General features: G+C 41.7%; 1 protein-coding gene across 3 annotated transcripts; it reads right to left on the bottom strand.

The window, feature by feature from the left end:
• Nucleotides 1–457: 457 nt before the first annotated feature.
• Nucleotides 458–19,158, bottom strand: RXYLT1 (ribitol xylosyltransferase 1). 3 transcript variants are annotated; one of them, XM_035128558.3, is made up of 6 exons: nt 18,661–19,158; nt 13,214–13,375; nt 11,120–11,222; nt 10,327–10,641; nt 8,479–8,649; nt 458–5,575 (listed from the first exon to the last, which is right to left on the bottom strand). In XM_035128558.3, the coding sequence occupies exons 1-6, from the start codon at nt 18,803–18,805 to the stop codon at nt 5,155–5,157; spliced, it is 1,317 nt and encodes a 438-aa protein (XP_034984449.2). In that variant the 5' UTR covers nt 18,806–19,158; the 3' UTR covers nt 458–5,154. The 3 variants fall into 3 exon arrangements, with proteins under 3 accessions (XP_034984449.2, XP_088532713.1, XP_088532712.1); XM_088676587.1 differs by lacking the exon at nt 18,661–19,158 and adding an exon at nt 17,274–17,297; XM_088676586.1 differs by lacking the exon at nt 8,479–8,649.
• Nucleotides 19,159–20,788: the final 1,630 nt, after the last annotated feature.

The following is a 20,788-nucleotide window of genomic DNA, read 5'->3' as shown; positions in this document are numbered from 1 at the left end:
CTGGAACAAACAAGCATGAATGCCTGCAGGCAGAAGAAGCTTCAAGGCATGTGCTGCACTCATCAACAGGGAAAGCATAACATCATTTGATATTTAAAGCTGCCTTGTGGGAATCATTTTACAAAGGTAAAAAAATACAAATAACCATCAGCAACCACTATATTTTCATCCTTGATATGTAAAAGAGCAGATATCCTTCAAGAGATATGAAGACCACTTGGAAAGGATCTGCCATCTTATTGCTCTACTACGGAGACACAATGAACCAGCCATCGGGCAGTATTTGAAGGACAGGAAGAGAACAAAGGTCCTATTTTTGTCCTTATGCCCCAACATTTGTGTTTGTTCATTTCCATGTAGCATTAAACCTGATGCTTGCCTGTCTTGGATATGCAGGTTTCCATTGTGTATGAAACAAGTGTCTCTGTCCAAGAAATTAAATAAAGCTTCCATATGGTTGCCTGTTAAAATGTTTTTTATTGACTGCTTTTGACATTTGAGACAGGCCAAAATTCAGCATGCCACATTTTCCCCTGCCTGTGCATGAAGTGATGGGCAACAGCTTAATCTGCTATGTTTTCCTCATGCAACTGGAAGACCTGTTGAGCCCAGATGGGGAAGAAACCTTGGGAGCCCTAAGCCACTGCAGTCATGTAGTAAATGGAAATGTACGAAGGCATGAGTAGAATAAATATTTTGAAAGCAGCAACTTTAAAAAAGATCAGGAATTCAGTGAATGAACATTGTAGACCAAAATGAACACACTATTTAAATGCATTTCATTAGCTGAAGCCGTTTCCTTGGTAACAAAAAATAGAAAGCAAGGGGAAGGCTTGCTTCCATCAGATAATGAAAATGCTGAAAATGAACCTGCTATTGTAAAAAATAAATTGACAAAGCGTTCTACTGTATTGTAGTAGGAAGAGGGGGCGGGGAACCAAGACCAGCACCCACCTCCTCTTTTCCTGATCTAGTATTTCTTATGATTCCTTCAAGTTTAATCTTCTTGTGATCTTCAGGCAACTCTTGGCTGGCAAGAGCATGACTTTCAAGTGGGGTTTAGCTGCATCTAATTTCACTTTACAGTGTTGGTGTACAGTACATTGGCCAAGTCTTGGAGTGGTTTTGCACCCAGTTGACTGAGTTGCATATTGTACTATATGCAGAACCTTTTGTTATTTCTGAACAAATATTTTGTTTTCTGGGGAAATGTTATTTGCAGTTCAATGCTGGGCATTCCCATTTTGGACAGATAATAATAAATGCCCCCCAAATTCAGGGGACCTCCCTGAATGCTGACTGTGCTAGGCTGAGCTATGTTGCACAGCTGCCCTACACAAGGGCCGCCCACGTACCAGCTGCCTCCTTCTAAAATAAAACAGCTGTCTTGTGGCTAGCTTTCTGGAAAAACCAATAAAGAGCACCACTGAAGAGGCCATATGCAATGTTTTAGTTCGTCGGATTTCCACATTTTCATTCATTAATGGTTTGGGGTTGTTTGGTTTTTTTGCTTGTTCCATATTGCTATGGGTGGATGGAAAAAATTATTAGAAGATGAAAAATCCTTGTTATGAAAAACTTGGGATTGAAGATGGTATTCGGGGAATGTGTGGAAACAGTTATGCTCAGAAACCATGAAAAACAAAGAAAACTCTGGGGAAAGCAAGAGGTACGGCACCAAGGAGCATAAGGAAGTATGATTTAGGGTTGTATCCAGCTAATTTCTGCTCAGAGTAGACACACTGATATTAATGGACGTATGATAGCCAAGTCCATTAATTTCATTAGACTGCTCTGAATATGAATAGCATTGGATACAACCCTTTTAACTCAGAAATAAACTAGACTCCATGGCACAATGTCCAGACTGGATAGCATTCTGCTCAGACAAGGCTTAGCGCCCTTGTTTGAGTCAAATAACATAGGTAACATCAAAATCACAGACCACACCCCAGTAGAAGCTACCCTTAAAATAGGAGAGGAAACACGAACCACCCCAACATGGTCTTTCAGTCCCATCCTAAGCACAATCAAATTAATCAGAGTCTCACGAAAACTTTCCAGAACTACTTCAAAGAAAATGACGCAGACAATATTACAACTTCACTCCTTTGGGACACAATGAAAGCAGTCACCAGAGGAGCCTGCATAAAAGAGAAAGCATCCCTTAAAAAACAAACCTCCTCAAAAATTAGCAAAATAGAACAAGATATCACAGCCCTCTCATCACACTACCGGTACAAACAGGAGCTAAAAGACTCCTTAAACTTATAGGACAAAAAAGAAGGGAAATAGACTCACTCGATCGAAATCAACAAAACAATGATCAACATCCTATACTCAAAAAAACCACTTCTATGAGTAAGCAGGGAAAAACTCCAGACCATTAGCAATCACTCAAAAGAAGAATACATTGCATCACCAAAAATGATGGCAGCAAAACATTCTCCAAAAAATAACCTCAGAATTTGCAATAAAATAAAATACACCAATCTATAAACCTCCCACAACTCATTTGAGAAGGGAATCAGAAAATTTCTAGCAGGACTGACCATGCTAACCTTAACCGCTGAAGACCAAGAATTAATAGACAGTCTTATCACCCTCCGGAGGAAATAGATACGGTCCTCAAAAACCTGAAACCATACAAAGCCTCAGACATACACTAAGTAAAAGAACATAAGCTTTACCACTCCACCCCCTTCTTCCCATCCCTCTTTTCTTCCCTACCCTACACTACATATAACACCAATGTCTCACAACAAATGTAACTGATGTGTAGAAAACACAGCCTGAAGAAAGAGACAATGCATGTGCTTTTGTAAACGAGGAAAATCTTTAATCAATATTTTTTTTAAAAAAAGAAATAAACTGGACTATATTCAACTTATAAACAATTGCAACACAACCTTTCTTTTTAATACTTTAAGTTCATCTTTTTAAAAATAGATGCATTTTAAACTGCATGTACTCCGTAGAACCGTTAGTATTGCGGAGTGTGCAAACACCTCCCTACACATCTATGAGTGCCCTTCCACCCAGACCTGCAAGACATTAGCTCCATTCATATATATATATATATATATATATATATATATATATATATATATATATATATGGGATTGGTGACATGGCAGCCAAAAATGCAATCACATAGAGGCTGCTTCTTGCAGCAAGCTGTTTGCTTGAAGTGATTCCCCCATGTATAGGCAATGATTTTTAACTATCCTATGAGTATGCATTTCTCAAGGTTAAATAAGAAGAGACCCTCATGGGAATACACTTCATACAAATGGCATCTGGGCTCCACAGTCATTATGTAGTTGTGGTACATACCCCCACCCCCACCCCCTATAGCTATTACTGCAAAATTACCTTCCAGTAGCACCTTAGAGACCAACTAAGTTTGTCATTGGTATGAGCTTTCGTGTGCATGCACACTTCTTCAGATACACTGAAACAGAAGTCACCAGACCCTTATATATAGTGAGAGGGTGGGGAGAAGTATTACTCAGAAGGGTGGTGGGAATGGGTGATTGGCTGATAGGTGTGGTAAACCTGTGGACGACTGTTACGGCAGACCAACACGGCTACCTACCTGTAACTGCAAAATTACTACTCAGAGTGAATGGCAACCCAGTCAGATGGGTGGGATACAAATAATAAAATTACTATTCTTATTATTTTGCATGAATTGGGCCTTGCTAATAGGGGAGCGCTCTGCTATGACTTTGATTTTGATACTGTGTTTAAGTCATTTGTATACCACTTTATGAACACAGAAAGCCTTAACACCCAACCATAAAACAAGTTGTAAGGAAAATTACAATACAAGAATAAAACAGCTAGTCAGCAGAACAAAGACCCTCAAATCAACAGCAAGAAAGAAGTCTTAACTTGCCTCCCAAAAGTTAACAGGGAAGAAGCCCATGGTAGAGCAAATTCCAAACTACGAAGTTACAAACAGGGAAGGCCAGTTTAGTATGCAGAGGCCAATATGAGCTTCCCAAAAAAGCAGAACAAGAAGCGGGAGATTGCTGGATTTTTCATACTAGAAGAGAGGCAATTAGGACCCGAGCTCTCCAGGAAAACAGATTGATAGCCAATGCAGGAGTCTCAAAAGAGCTATTACAGGATGGTGCCTGCTTGTACATGTCAACAGCCAAGTGGAAATGTTTCACACTAACAGAAGCTCCTGAACCATATTCAAATGCAGTTCTACACAGATTACAATACGGTACTCCCATCTGAAAGTCACCACACACCTGTCTCTATGTCAAAAGTGGTGAATTCCTCTTACGAACCCCACGCTCAGATAGCAGTGGTAAAGTGTCTTGTTTGTGGGGAGACAAGAGCTCATCTGCTGTGGAAGAAATAGACTGAAACTTCCTGCCCACCAGCAGCTTACAGAGCTTTATTAATTCTATTTGCTGGGAAAATATTTATTTGGATACCGGTAATTTTATTCTGCTCACTGAACCTGTTTTATCCCACACTCAAACAAGCTAATTAAAACCCCACTGTGTTTTTGTTTAATCCTATTTTCAGGAAGTCAGGAAAACAATGAAATACCTCCATCGTTTTCCTAAGCCTGTCCATCCTGTTGCACTGATGATCTTTGTTGCTGGTGTTATTTTGCAGCTGGTTTTGTCGTTGCTTAGATTTAACATATATTTCATTATATATTCTATGGTTTCAATTTTTACTGACGAACCGCTCAAGGAACTTTAGTTATTGGGTGGTAACTAAATATTGAAAATAAACAAATAAACTTATTGATGTGATTTGAGGCAGATTCTTCAGTGACAAGACTTTCTTTTTTTGTAAAATGAGTTCTTAATTCATTTTCAGGCTGTTAGGCAACATCTAACACTATACAAGCAGACTTCTGCTCATGCAAAACGATGTTCTTTCCTCTTTTTCTCCCTGCAGTCTCCCACCAAATCTGCTCTGGGGAGTCCCATAGTGGATGGGACTGCAAGGTGGCATGCGAATCCATTTCGTCAACACTGACAGCTGGTATTCATGCAGGATCCTTATATTGTGGACATGCATTTATGTTTACATTTTTATTTCGTGGAGAAAAAAACAATGCGGGAAGCAGCTCTGGCTTCCTACGACCCTCATTACACTATAGTCTATTCAGAGTAACAATTAACCCCCTCCGTCCTTAGCTAAAAAGGAATTTTCCAATGCACTAATAAATTTTTGTCTCATTTGCGCTTTGAATTGCCGATACCATTCCATAAGCTGTTTCCTCCTTTGAATCTTTTGTTGCAAAGTCATATTTTGCTCTTTTTCTAAAATGGCAGGAAGTTCTTTCCAGTTTTTAATAAAGATAAAGGGAGCTCCCGTGGTCTTTAGTAATTGCAGTGGGGCACTGTGGGACACAGATGAATTTCCGCAATTGCCTGGTGTCATTACATCTTCTACAACAGGAACGGAGCCAAATGAGCATGCCTCATAAACCCTGTAGCATTCTGTATTTACTCCCACTGGGCACAACGTGAGATCACTCTGTAGCAATGCATCGTGGTAGTTTCGAAGGCTCTCATTTGTTTCCTGAGGCCACCACCTAGAAAAAAAAAAGACAAAAGGATGCTGAAAGTGCATGGTTCGTCAACAACAAATTTTTGCGGAAAACAGAAGATTCACACCACATTTTCAGTGCAACTGTTCAGTGTAGCAGCCACAGCCACAACAGTAATATCTAAGAACTGTGGAGTGGATAGTTTACATCACTGTTTCCCCAGTGCCTTCATCAATCTTTAAAGGTAAAGGTAAAGGGACCCCTGACCATTAGGTCCAGTCATGACCGACTCTGGGGTTGCACGCTCATCTCGCATTATTGGCCGAGGGAGCCGGCGTATAGCTTCCAGGTCATGTGGCCAGCATGACAAAGCCGCTTCTGGCAAACCAGAGCAGCACATGGAAACGCCGTTTACCTTCCCGCTGTAGCGGTTCCTATTTATCTACTTGCACTTTGACGTGCTTTCGAACTGCTAGGTTGGCAGGAGCTGGGACCAAGCAACGGGAGCTCACCCCGTCACAGGGATTCGAACCGCCGACCTTCTGATCAGCAAGCCCTAGGCTCAGTGGTTTAACCACAGCGCCACCTGGGTCCCGATTGTTGTTCATCAATCTTTACTGCCTTTTTGTTGTTCATCAATCTTTACTGCCTTTTTTTAAAAGAGCTTAATGGCTTGGCTCCTAAGATAAGTTAACTTAAGGAAGTTCACAAAAGGAATGTTTCCTGTCCTCTCCTCCTCCATCTCAGCAGCCTCCTGACTCTCATTCCACATTGTTCAGGTGACTATCAGGGGGCAAAGGGGGCTTTTGGAGGACACAAACAGATGGATCAGATCCAAGTCATTATGTTGATTTTCACTTATTCACGAGGTTGATCAGAAAGAAAGAGTGCATATTTTAAACGATTTATAAAATAACAAACTGGAATAGTCAAGAGAATGAACAACAGTGCTTTGACCTTGAGTGCTGCACTTCTCAAACTACCGTATTTCTAAAGAATTTCCATTCAAATTCGATGCGTTCATACACACAGCTCAAAAATAGAAAATGTTTTCTGTGTCTTCTTATATTTTTTAAGTGCAAAATTCTAGTCTATCTACAGCATTTCCTCTGCTTAAGCCATTTCCTACTTCTCTTCCATCTGACTATGTGCATGCATGGGCACACACACACACACACACACACACACATGGACTGGACAATGTCACTATATTCTGACATCTATGCCAATGAATAAGTGCATTTTAGAAAAACCTGAAAAAATGCAGACCACTGTATTAGATAATGTCATTATTTTGGTTGTTACTTTCAGGTTAAGACTGCTATTTTATGCAAATCTAACTAGAAGAAAATCCCATTAAACATTTTGGAACTTACTTCTGAGTACAAAAAAGGCATACCGGTAGTACGGTACTGAACACATCACTCACTATCAATAAGATGGAAAAAATGAAGTTTATAGTTACAAGTTAAAGCTCAATAAACTTGCCAATATTATTTATGTATGGGCAAGAGTAACAGCTGTGTATCTTCTCAAGCAACCCCCCCCCCCATTTTCTCAAGAACTATACAGATTTATATTACACGAAATCATTAAATTTAACCTGCCTTGGATTATCAAGCCATCTCTGTTCTGCTCCCTAGTAATTACTTCAGAATTGCATTTGTTGTTTTCCTGAAAGTGATTTTTTAAATGATTATTTTAAGAAGATTGAATAGTACTCTGACAAGAGGCAAAGTTATATCTCAAAGAAAGAAAGTAGAGAAGCAGATGCAATATCCTGCAGAGTTTTCCAAAAAGAAATTGCAGGCCTCAAAAGATTCTTCTCACAAGGTTGCCCTCTAATCTCATCAAGTTAAAAAAAAAAAAGTATTTGTTACAAGCTGACCAGAAGGACTACCTAACCTGATAGTTTACCTGAAAAAAGATACAATTTGTACTGTATTATGATGCTCAGTTGGAGTCTGCTCCTTCTGCTATTGTTACAAACATAGTGTCTGTAGGAGGCATAAGAGCATAAAAATCATATGTGATTGAAGCAGATCACTGTACACACTTTTGTTTTCTCACAACGCCTTGCAACATGATGATACACAGAAAACTAGATCAATGGCAGGACTTTCATTCAGACCTACATTGGCTCCCAGTATGATTCCAAACACAATTCAAAGTGTTGGTGCTGACCTTTAAAGCCCTTAACCAGGCATAGACAAACTCGGCCCTCCAGATGTTTTGGGACTACAACTCCCATCATCCCTAGCTAACAGGACCAGTGGTCAGGGATGATGGGAGTTGTAGTCCCAAAACATCTGGAGGACTGAGTTTGCCTATGCCTGCCCTAAACGGCCCCGTCCCAGTATACCTGAAGCAGCATCTCCACCCCCATCGTTCAGCCCGGACACTTAGGTCCAGCTCCGAGGGCCTTCTGGTGGTTCCCGCACTGCGAGAAGTAAGGTTACAGGGAACCAGGCAGAGGGCCTTCTCGGTAGTGGATGTCTGTGGATGTCAAGCAAATAAACAACTATCTGGTTTTTAGAAGACATCTGAAAGCAGCCCTGTTTAGGGAAGTTTTTAATGTTTGAAGTTTTATTCTATTTTTAGTGTTCTGTTGCCAGATGGGCAGAGAATACTAAAAACTATTATTATTATTATTATTATTATTATTATTATTATTATTATTATTATCATCCTCATCTTGGAACTCTACCTGCACATCACAATGCATATAGCAGTTTTATAAAGTGCTGGTATGGTATTTGAACCCTTATCATAAAGCCTCATACAACAATTTTGGCATTTCAACACACACACACACACACACTCACACACACACACACACCCATGCCGGCAATTATTGAAAATTGGTATCAAAATTCTAATGCAGTCAACATAAAACATTGGTATTTTTAACTGTTAATATTTTTGCTGTTACAGACTATAGTTCTTACTCTTCTCTGGCTGAAATCCAACAAAGCTTATCGAGTCCATTTTGCTTCAGGACGTCCACTAGGATCTCTCGTGTTGAGTTCTTATAAATGGTTCCTAAGAAATTACACTGATACGGTCTTGGCGTGTGGAGCATTGACCAACTCGGTTCAACTACAGGAAAATATCTGTAGCTGTAATGAAAATAAAACATGTCTCTGTGTATGAAGCAGTTGTCAGAGGGAAAGAAACAACGAATTTGGAACTATTTGTTTATGAAGGCTGCAATCCTCAGCGTACTTACGGGACTGTAAATCACATTTCATTATGCCTACTTCAGACACATGCTTTCCTCAGAGGAAGTCTCATTACATTCAGTGGGACTTATGTCTTAGTAGACATGCATACATAGGAATCTGTTTAGCAGTCAAACTTATCTGTCTCCAACTCTGCTCACAGCCTTTTCCATGCTAGTCTGCCCTTTCATTTCATTCAAAACTGTCTATTCCTGATCTACATCTACTTTCTTGCCAGCAGAAGAGACTGGTTTTTTTTTTTTAAATGACACTCTTAATTATTTGGTTACGTGAGCCTGTTAAAAAGATGCAGAATGTAAAGCCCCATTCTTCCCTTTTTTCCCTAATAAATGGTGTGTCAATCCAAAGGCTTCATTCATTTGGCTTCATTCTTTCATTTCTATGTAAGCCATTCACATAATTGAAAGGCATGTCCTTTCTCCTCTTTCCATCTTAGTACAGTATTAACAACCACATTTACATCAGTGGAGTACAACTCCCCAAGTACAATTTTTGCACGCAAGAACTCTCCTTGCTTTTTTTGTCTCTGTGATATTTGTATCAATCTTTGATCCAAGGAAGGTCAGTCTGTGATGCCCCAGATGTTACTGGATGACTGTCTATGGCCATTGACCATGCCGGTTGTGGCTGTGGGGAGCTGAGCTCCACAGCATCTGGAGGCCATAGGATCACTATTCCTGCTTTAGCCTATTTTTAACACAGCACAATCTACTGAGCTCCTGAAGAAATGTACTGTACCAGCAATACATTCAAAATCCAGAACTTTTTATTATCCATTTGACAAGTTATTCCACTTCATTCTATGATTTAGGCCGCAAGGGAAGACCTCCTTTATAAGCAGCTCCCATAGTGAGGAGGATATACTGGTAATAGGAGGAGCCCCTCTTCTTGCCCCAAATCTGCTAACATTAACAGAGCAACAGGACAGTAGCACATGTTATAGTTATTTCAATCCCACCAAGAGTGCAGTCTGGGGGCCCCAAATATCTGCAAAACCATGTTTCATGAAATTCTGTTGTGTTCAGATCCACTATATCACCGACATAGTTATGCAACTGCCCCTCAGTGAGAAAAAGTAGTATACAAATATAAAATCAGATCTCTCTAATTTAAATACAATCCTAACCTTTTTTAAAAAAATAAAATAAAATAAAATATCAGTGTAAATTCTGGTAGATATTAGCAACCTGTGAAGACATCACATTTACAGTGCAATCCTGTACATGTTGACTCACAAGGAAGTACCAATGTTCCCAGTGGAGTTTTCTTCCAAGGAACTGTATTCACAATTGAATTCCCACCCACTTAAAACTGTAGTTTAATCAACAAATTATTTCTGATTCTTAAACGCAATCATCCTAATCCAAAAGTGAAAACTAGCACTATCAACAATAGGAAAATGCTACTTTTTGCTTAATACAAGTATTCTACAAAGCATTATGTATTCAACATACATTCCATCTTAATTAACTGTTATACATGTTAATACACAGGACATAATTTTTAGGCAAATGCGAAATTAAAAATATTTTCCTGAATATATTCATGACTTACGTAGCAACTCCCAAAGGCCAGTGGAAAATATCTTCTTCGTTCACTAAGGGGCTGTCGTATATTATGAAGAGCAGGTCCACAAACCCTCCATATCTTTTTAAGTAAGGGGAAATCCATTCATTTCTGCACTGTTCACTTCCAAGCAAGACAACAGCAACATGCTGCAGCTTGTGAGTTTGTACTAATGTTTGTGCATAATGCAGCCACTGAGTGGCGTAGGAGATCTTTTCTTCCTCTCGGCCATTCAGCACCAGAACCACATTGTCAGCTTCTACTGAGAAGTAGCCGGGGACTACAGCTGGACCCGTAATGAAGCTGCGAATGACAAAGCACAGGCATTGCAAGGTTTACAGGTATTACAAATAATGCAATATAACACACCAGATGGACATTTTAAATAATAGTTATCACTGATGCTCAAAGGATTTTGCTCTATCATTTTTTTAATGGAATGAAGAGGAACTGTGCAATTTCCCCCAAGAAATTAAGACCACCATAAGGCTTTGTCCTGCACTGTCTGTTGCTGCCAACTCTTCATGGCCTGACCCCAAGGCTTGTTGTACCAGCAGTATATATATATTTACACACACACACACACACACACACACACACACACACACACACGGTGAGATGTACCAACCAATGTGCAGGCAATACCACGTTACTCATTGTTGAATAAACATTCTATTTGAACAATTTCACTAACTAATGCACAAAATTACGTTAAATATGTTCACTGGGATATGAAATACTGCCACCACTAAACTGAAAAGGGGTATCATACAGTTGGTACCTGAATAATGATTTCCCTGCTGTGACGCTTCCTTCTCTCCATTGGGCTGACACATCAGCAGGCTCAAGCAGACCTTCAAAGATATGCTGCCACAGGTAAAGGCCTATGAAAACATGATTTATAGTTTGAATGATATGGGACGTATCTGAACTCCTGGATACCTTAACTAAAAATGAAGATTAAAAAGAAGCAAAGCAGGCCAACTCCAATAAAGCAACACAACTCAACAAGGTAAATAAAGATCTGCAATAAATAAAAGCAATTAAGGGTGCTTTAGGGAGAGGATCTAAGCAGACAAGAAAGCAAGAAACCTACAGGAGTGCTGTAGGTGCACTTAAATCTGCAGGGTGATATAAGACTTTGGGATATTTGGCGTGGAGAGAAGCCCTGGCCCACTGGGAGGAAAACCTGAGAGCAGGGCTACCTTTGACAGATCCCACTCTCAGGCTAACATTCCATCCAGTTCAGTACTGAAGGAAGACACCCTCCAGAGACCTTAGATAGAAGCATCATAGAGAGTGTCTGTCCATTTGCCATTGGAAAGGGCTTTACACCATCAAGGTGTGAAATCAATGAGAGGAATACAGAAAAATAGGAAAGGTGTCAGGGACTGGCAGGGCTCCAAGGAATGGGTGAAAGATATGGGGCCAGAGGCTAATCCAGCGAAAGGGGGCAGAGATTTATAGGGGTTTGTGCCTCCCACGAGGCAGGAGCCAGAGCTGAAGGAGGAGTCTCAGCAAGGTAGCAGGAATGGACTTTTCCTTGGAGTTTACTCCCGAAGCCTTTCTCATGTATAAGTATAGCTGCAAGGCAGCGGAGTTTTAGGATTAGGGTTTTCCTTCTCCTAGATGGGCTACCTTCCTAGGTTGATGAGCCCCATCTGCCCCTGTACATTCAAAAACCTTTAATGTCTGTCGTCAAATTACCGGTAATTTTTAAATCACTGGGCAGGAAATGGTTACAGGTAGGTAGCCGTGTTGGTCTGGATCGAAGTAAAATAAAAAAATTCCTTCAGTAGCACCTTAAAGACCAACTAAGTTTTTATTTTGGTATGAGCTTTCGTGTGCATGCACACTTCTTCAGATACAGTGAAATGGAAGTTTCCAGGCACTTATGTAGAGAAGGGGTGGGGAGGGGTGGGGATGGGGAGGGGGGATCACTCAGAAGGGTGGTGGAAATGGGTGATTGACTGACTGATAGCTGTTGATGACCGCAAACGACTGCAAATGGTTTTGCATGAAAAAGCAAGGGTTGAGATGGCTGAAGATCGCTTATCATGTATAATGAGATAAGAACCCGATATCTCTGTTCAAACCAGGTCCCTCCATGGTTTTGAGCTTGGTGATAAGTTGCAATTCAGCAACTTCTCTTTCCAGTCTATTTCTGAAATTCTTTTGTAGTAAGACAGCTACTTTGAGATCTTGTATAGAATGTCCTGGGAGATTGAAGTGTTCTCCTACTGGTTTTTCTGTCTTCTGGTTCCTGATGTCAGATTTATGTCCATTTATCCTTTGGCGTAGGGTTTGGCCTGTTTGTCCAATATAGAGAGCTGAAGGGCACTGTTGGCATTTGATGGCATACACAATGTTAGAGGATGAGGAATTAAATAGTCCTGAGATGGTATGTTGGATGTTGTTGGGGCCAGTAATGGTGTTGTCTGGGTGTATGTGGCAGCAAAGTTGGCATCTGGGTTTATTGCAGGCTCTGGTACCAGTGTCCATGTTAAGTCTGGTGGTTGTATTATTGTGGGTGAGGAGTTGTTTAAGATTGGGTGGCTGTCTGTAGGCAATGAAAGGTCTTCCTCCCAGAGCTTGAGAAAGGGAGCGGTCATTGTCCAGGAAATGTCATGCTCCATTTTACAAGATATGATCCTAATAATATCTACTAGGAAGCTAGTCTAATGGAAATTAACAAGGCTTGCTATCAGCAAAGTGGGCTTGGAATCCTGCCTAATATTATAACCCTAAACTCACTTATGAGGAAGTAAATCCACTGAATGCAACAGTTCAATAATGAAATGTTAAGGATCGAACCCAAGGAGTGAAGCAATATTATTTAGAAACAGCAATCACATCATTAATGACAAGCGCTTACCAATAGCAGCTTTCCCCCAAATTTGTACCCTCAGGTCTGTTTGTTCCTGTTGCACTTGCATCTTTTTTAACAGTTGAAGACTATTTGCAGACTTCCGTTGCAAATCGTTTTTCTCATCAACTTCCCAAGGATTCCATTCTTCAGTTCCCAAAACAGCATGTTCTAAGTATCAAAAATGTATACAACATGAACCATTACACCAGAACTTTGTTGAATGTGTTCTTACAGGCCCATGCTGTAGATATACTAAAACTGTGACACCTGAAGTGCATAAATACTTTTTTTATATTAAAAAAAACACCACGGAAACATAGCTCAGCATATGCTTTCTATGCAAACAGTCTGTCATGACCCCGAAGTCCAGCAATGATCAGGAGACCAAGCAGAAGGCTACAACATCACTGGTTAAGAAGCCATATTTTGTTCCTGATGGTGATTTTAATGCTGCTAATCCAAGACTGGCAGGAAGGAGCCACTGAACCAAATGCCACAGCATCAGAGCCCACAGATTGGAGCCAGGATCATTGGAGACAGGGTGGATAAAAATCAATGATTTTTTTTTAAAAAATCAAAAAAATTGGATTTTTTTTATTTAAATCGATTTTTTTGATTTAAATTGGATTTTTTTAAAAAAAATGCTTTTTGAGGAAAATATATTACCATCCAAAGGTTATTCCATCATGAAATAAAGATTAGTTTTTTAAGGTTGTATATGTTTAATTTTTGGGGTAAATAAATTGCATTAATCCATTCACAATGTCATGCTCTTCCAGAGGTTTTTGTAAGATTATTGGGCAGTTTCTCTGCCTACAAGATATTATCACAGATGCTTGGTTTACTTTTGCAGTTCTCAAAACTGAATTTGACTCAACAGAGATCACATGCCTCTTCTTCACAGCAAAAATGTTATAACATGAACAGAGTTGAGAAAAAGACCTTAATCCTATTGTTCTATAAACCTATGAATACAGAATCAACCCCTTCAGTGCTAAGTTTCAAGAAGTTCAGTGAATAGCATAGAAACAATATTTTTCTGATTGTTTGGAGTGGACAGTATTTAAGTTTTTCATGTGTAGGCTGGGCTGACAGTCTAAGTTTCTTAAAATATTTATATTTTGTTTTTGTTTAGCCAAATTAGTTAACAAACATGGATGTTTGTTTAAGCAAATAACATATGCTGTAATGTTATTGTTTCAGTTGAATAAATTTATTTAAATTATTATTAAGGTAATGATTATTTTTCTCCTTCCTAAGTACAACAGTAAAGTTGTCCAAATATGAATAACCCATTAAACTGGGGATAAAAAACTAATATGAAAAGTTGTTATTCTAAAAATCTTCATCTACTTGCATATTAAAGTTATACCAGCAAGAATTAGTCTTTATGTAGAAAACTATGATTTAAATCAAGCCTTACTGACTAGTGATTTAAATCGTGATTTAAATCGTGATTTAAATCAGATTGATTTAAATCAAATCCACCCTGATTGGAGATACCTTCACTTGAATCAAGGGTCCCAATAGTACCCGTCCAATTCAACAGGTCATGGAATACAGTAGAAATGTCCATCCTCATGCCACAGGGTTGACCCTTTAATAGACTATTTCTCCCTAAGGGGGCAGTGCCTGGGAAATGTGGGTTGGAGGCATAGACTCAAAAGGCCTCAGTTCACTTCCAACCCTTGTTTAGAACAAGTGGCTTACTAGGAGCTTTCCATGGTGCTGAAATTATTCTGTGGGCTCCTTTGTGGAACCAGAACAATACATGGTCCCAGCTTCTAACCCTGGGCTGCAAAAGATTCCTGCCTGAAACACTGGAGATCCTCTGCTTGTCAATGCATATGTTGGACTAGATAGACCAATGGTCTAACTTGGTCTAAGGCAGCTGCCAAGGAGTCAGTTATAACTCTTTGTGATGTGCTTCTTTCAGTGCTGCCTCTCATGACTCACAGAGACACAACTGTCAGAACCATCTTCAGGACCCTCCCAACCATAGGGCACGGTATTGCCACCTCCTCTGGTTCAGATGACTCATGCATGGTGCCCTTGTCTCCTCAGTTCCACAGGAGAGGAAAAAATTGGAAGAATAAGGTAAGAGCCATTTTAAAGGCTGGCTTGCAGGTAATTGTCAAGAAAATAGTTCACAAAGCTATCATGTTAGAACTCTGGGAACTCTCCAAGTTCCTGCAGGTGCTCTGTGTGCCTTGAACTCTTGATGGGACACAGTTGGGGTTCCCCTATGAGCCTCAGATGTGTACTGTCCCACTCCTCTCCAACCCGCCATCCCCACCAGGCTTGATCATTTATTTCCCCTTTCCTCCATCCTAATTGTGGGGAGCAGTTCTTCCAGGACGGTGTTTCACTTGGCTCAGCTGGTAAGGCTGCCTCTTGTTGGCTTTTCTACCTTCTTTTATGAAACTGTGTTTACATTTTTGCTCCAGTCATTTAACTTCATAGAATCAATACGTAACAGCAGCATGTACAAGAGCTCAGTAAAGTCACAGCAGCTACCCTATTAGTCTTTATCCCTCTTGTTTTTGGAAGAAGGGAGAGATTCTCTCAGGTAGCTGCTTACGTTATTATGGAGAATGTAATAAATCACCCATTGCATGCCTGCCTGGCTACCTTACGGGTCCTGCAAACTGCCTTCCTTAAAAGTCTGAGCCATGGAAAATATAATGAAAATATAATGAGCACTTTTACTGGGGTAGTGGCAATGGCTACCAAACAGACCAACACAATTTAAACCTGAAGCCCTTGGTGTCTCTTTCCTCCTTGCACTTTACACACACACAAGATAATGGAAGAATGTAAAATGTGGCAAACTGCCCATTATTAGAGAAACTAAATCCCAAAGTTCACTATGGCAACATGCATGTGAGAGTTTCCTTCACTGATCTTATGAAGCAAGAGAGAACTATTGTAAGCTTCAACCATGTTAGAAAGAATAAATAAAAATCTCGACAGTTGAGATATTTGCTCAATATTAGTAGGCCTTGTGGCTCTGGCTTGGCGGATGAAACAGGAACTCAGAAACAGACATTCAAACAAGCCAGCTGTTTCACTAAGTGTTATTTGTACCTATGCACACCAGAGGGCAGATGTGCTTGTATAGGAACTGCGAGCCTATATTGGATGTGTGAATAAAGGATTGTTTCTTTGCACTTCTTTCAATAGAGCACACATCCAAAGGAAAGCAAAAAACTGCTAATAAATGACATCTGTGCTCAGGTGCACATTTAGACTGATCCTACCTAAAGTGCTTTTAGGAGTTAGGAAGAATTTTCCTGCAAACCTTGGTTGTTTCACCAACTGTAAGGACCCTCCCCACAGTCTTGTCCTGTCCTTCATTTTGGTTGCCACACGTAATAGGAGTGATAGTGATAGTAGCTTGGAGAGAACTGAAGTGATTGGCTAGGATTCAGGGAAGAAAGGCCCAACTTTTATTACAAAGCTTGTAATTTCCAGACTCTGCCTTGCTTCGACCACTTGGAAATTGCAAAGGGTTTAGCAGACCACTTAATGAATTTTCTGCACTAGGTGCTAAAGTATTTTGGAATTCAAATTTCAACACGATAAAATACAATAAGAAATGAGAAACGTTATAAAAAATACAGTTAAAATCAATATGACTATTTCAGTGTGATGGATATGTCTGTTGTGCTAAACGAATTTATTTCTTACTGTTTCCATTTCCATATGTATTAACTCTCCATTCCTCTTCAGTGCCTTATCTGTCTCTTTTCCCCATTTGGGTTCTTCCTTTGTTTTGATGCCAACCCTGAATTTATTCCCATGACGACATCAGAGCCTCTCTGCCCCTCATCTTTTCTGGCCCATCCCATCCACCTTCTAGGCAGACTTCTGGGTTCAAAGAAAGACAGGACAGCCGCTGTGCCTACCCTTCTTACGCACATAGCATTCTTCACTTCACATAGCTCCACTGCTCCACACAGAGCTGCCACCAGAGAGTTGAAGCTTGTTCTAAGGCCCAATACATAGTCTACATCAGCCTTTGCTAACCTCCAGATGGCTACTAGCCAAGGCTACAGCTACTCACCATGATGGCTTGGCTCGGCTCCAGACAGAGGAGCTGATCAAAACCACAGGAGAAGAGAGTGCTCTTGTGCTCAGGTTTTGCTTGTGGGTTTCCTGCACGCATCTGGTCGGCCACTGTGAGAACAAGATGTTGGCCTACATGGGCCACTGGCCTGATGCAACATGCTCTATGTATGTTCTTAGATGTTGCTGGACTACAACTCACATTATCCCATCATTGGCCATGCTAGCCAGAGTTGATGGGAGTTGTGTTGCAAAACATCTGTACGGCATCTGGTTGGTCTATTATACTAAGAAGTAATCACCTGATATTAACACCTGCTTCAACTATCATACAGTTAAATACCGGTGTTTGACATCTGCTTGTAATAGATTTGCTTAATGAAAAACAATGGTGGGAAGCTTAACCTGACACCGTTCCAACCTCTGCATGAATCTCGTTCCCTATACTTTGTTACCATTTTCTAACACAACCAAGCCCAATACAATATATACCTATCTCACGTTCCCTTTCTCTTCTTAAAAGCACTTCGGAGTTCTTGGGAAGCACCTGATGGTACAAGACTGTGGACCAGGGCTTGGCAACCTAAGGCCCACGAGCCACAAGCAGCCCACGGGGGTCGTTTAACCAGCCCACGAGCCCCCCCCCCGAATTGAGCCACCCGCTTGGCGAGTCTCTGTGCACTGCGCTAAACCAGCGCAGCGCGGGGACTCGCTTCCAAGGCACCGAAAATCACATCTGTGCAGACGCAGATGCTGGAAATCACGGGCAAGTGCGCACACGCATGCATGCAATCCGACCCACAGAGGGATCTCCACTGGAGTGAACCGGCCCAGGCGAGGTAAACCTTGCTGACCCCTGCTGTGGACTCTCGGAATCTGGCCAGCAGGGGTTAGATAAAATATTGGAGGGAACGGACAGGTGAGCCCCGCCCCCACATAATGGATCACAAGACGGGCATGCACACCATTACAACGATAATGCCCATCCACTTTGAGGGTCAGCCCCTTCAAATATTTTTTGGGGGGGCGGAAGGGACCTCAGCCCCTAGAAGTGTGCCCCCAATGCTGGCCAGTCCCCTGGATACATCACTTGAAGCACCATATAGGAACAGAGTAGGACTTGTATGTGCCTGTCCTTGTCTTGCAACATTGCATTTCCCCATAAAACTCTGTAATGCAAATCCTGCTGTAAAGGGGAGTGCAGAGAGTCAGCGTCTCAAGGAGCCAAGACTGCAATCCTATACACACACCTAAAACTAAATACTGCTACTAATAATATATGACTGTGGGGATGCTTGTCACACAGAGAGAAACAGGGCGGCAGAATTAGAGGAGGCGGAGTTGGCGGGGAGGAAGGAAGGAGGCGCGTCGCGGTCCCCTTTTACCTCGCCCCTGCTTCTCCCTCGGGGCGGCAGCTCGCGAGGCAGCCGGGCGGCGGGGCTTCAGGAAGACGCTGTAAGCCGCGTAGAGGGAGAAGAGCAAGTAAGCGGCCAGCAGCGCGGAGCACAGCCGCTTCCGAGTGAGCCGCATCGTTCAGGGCCCCACGGGCGCCGCCATCTTGCTCGGGAAGTGACGCGCTGAGGGAGGCTTTGCTGCCGAGAGACGGGCGGAGAGAGAGAGGCAGGACGCGCGCCCGGAGGATTCGGGACACGCGCGCCCCGGACGGGCCCCGCGGGGGGCTTCGTGGGTCACGCGCGCGCTTGCCTCGGGGTTTGTTCTCCCGGGGAGTCTCAGCACCGGGACTCGGGAGGGGAGCTTGCCTGTTTGTGCAACTCTCGCGAAGAAGGCGAGGGTCTCATCCTGCGTGCGTGGTTTCAGTCCGCAGCTTCTTCAGATAGGGCTGGGAAAACCTCTTCCCAACCCCCCCCAGAAGAACCTTTACCTGCCACAGGCTGCATGCATTACGCAGCATACGTCCAAAGCATGGGCGTAGCCAAGGAGGAGGGCAGCAGACTCCCCTAAATCAATCAAAATCAATACAAATCTGAGGTTCCCAACAAAAATCATTTCTACACCTATGATTCAAAGCACACACACCCAGAATCCTGGGAGCCCGCAGTTTAGCCTTCACAGAACTACAATTTCCAGCACCCTTGAGAAACTATTGTCCCAGGATTATTATTATTTTGAGGTGGGTGTGCTTTAAATGGATGCACCTGCAGCACATACCCTCCAACATTTCTCTGGTGAAAATAGGGACATCTTATTCCATAACAGCAGCAGCAACAACAATTTTATTATTTATACCGCACACATCTGACTGGTTTGCCCCAGCCACTCTTGGCAGCTTCCAACATAATAAAACATTTTTAAAAAAAACACTTCCCTGTACAGGGCTGCCTTCAGATTTCTTCTAAAGGTTGTATGGCTATTTATCTCCTTCGGGGGTGCATAACTCCATACCCTCTAACATTTCTCCGATGAAAATAGGGAGCACACTCCGGGATCAAATCAGAAACAAGGACGGCTTCTGTAAATCTGGGGTTGTTGCTGGAAAATAGGGACACTTGGTGACCAGTGGTTCCTAAAACTTCCCCCATGAACTACTGAAAGATTGTATAGGGTCATAGCAGCACTCTTAATAAACTTAGGGCACATCCACACTTACGTTTCCTCTGCTTTTTCCAGGCATGGTCTGTGATTAAAAGCTCCATGTCCGAGTGCCCTTCCACACACACACACCTTTTTTTTTTGTTCTGGAGCTTTTCCTGCGAAAACCTCTTTGCAGCTTAATCGGAGCAAATGTCAATTTGCAGAAAACCCAAATTGACATTTGCTCCAATTCAGCTTTAAAGAGCAGGTTTTCAGGGGGAAAGCTTGAGGCAAAACAACATAAACAGACAGAGAATCATAGAATTGTGGAGTTGGAAGGTACCCCAAGGGTCCAACCCCCTGCAATGCAGGAATCTCAGCTAAAGCATCCAGCCAAAGCGCAGACCTCTGCGTGGAAAGAGCGGGACAGAAGGTAAATGTGGGTAAACCTTACTTTGGGGAGGTTGTATAAGTCAAAGCACATATCTCTCAGTCCTATCTCTCCCCGCTCCTTCAGCGCCTTCATCATAATCAAAGTGAGGGCCCAATTGAAATATCAGGAACTAAGCCAGCTTGCTGAGACGAGTCCTTTTAATTTCAAAGATAATAAAATACTGGACTACATCAGCACCGTACTCTATTATAAAAATCACGGGCACCAGGTGAAAAACTTGTTAGCTAATCAAAATGTGATCGGCTTCCCACAAATCAATCAAATGCAGGTCTGAATACAGATATTCTTGACTGCTTCACAGCTTTCTGGCAGATGACCTAAATTAAGCCTGTGAATCACATTTTGAAAACCTTTGCTGTAACACTGCATTGGACTCAATGGGGCAACTTGATATAAAACAGCTCTTTTCATTTTGGACACCCTTGATTAATCATATCCATGCCATCAGTTTTCCTCTTGACCATCTGAAGCTGAGGTACAACTGCTTTTGCATCCACATTTCTCTTCCTTGTTGTCACCCTGCCTGC

Source organism: Zootoca vivipara, chromosome 9 (genome assembly GCF_965207765.1).
Source record: "Zootoca vivipara chromosome 9, rZooViv2.hap1.1, whole genome shotgun sequence".
In the NCBI taxonomy this organism is placed as follows: domain Eukaryota; kingdom Metazoa; phylum Chordata; class Lepidosauria; order Squamata; family Lacertidae; genus Zootoca; species Zootoca vivipara.
Note: the sequence above shows the minus strand (reverse complement) of the source record. Positions and strands in the feature narration are given on the sequence as shown.

Excerpts from the sequence above, each read along its gene's own strand:
- RXYLT1 (XM_035128558.3), bottom strand. The coding sequence starts at position 18,805 with ATGCGGCTCACTCGGAAGCGGCTGTGCTCCGCGCTGCTGGCCGCTTAC. Across the intron at positions 13,376-18,660 it reads GAGGGAGAAGCAGGGGCGAG|AACATGCTGTTTTGGGAACT; the intron begins GTAAAAGGGGAC and ends TTTGATACTTAG. Across the intron at positions 5,576-8,478 it reads TGGATTTCAGCCAGAGAAGA|GTGGTGGCCTCAGGAAACAA; the intron begins GTAAGAACTATA and ends TTTTTTTTCTAG.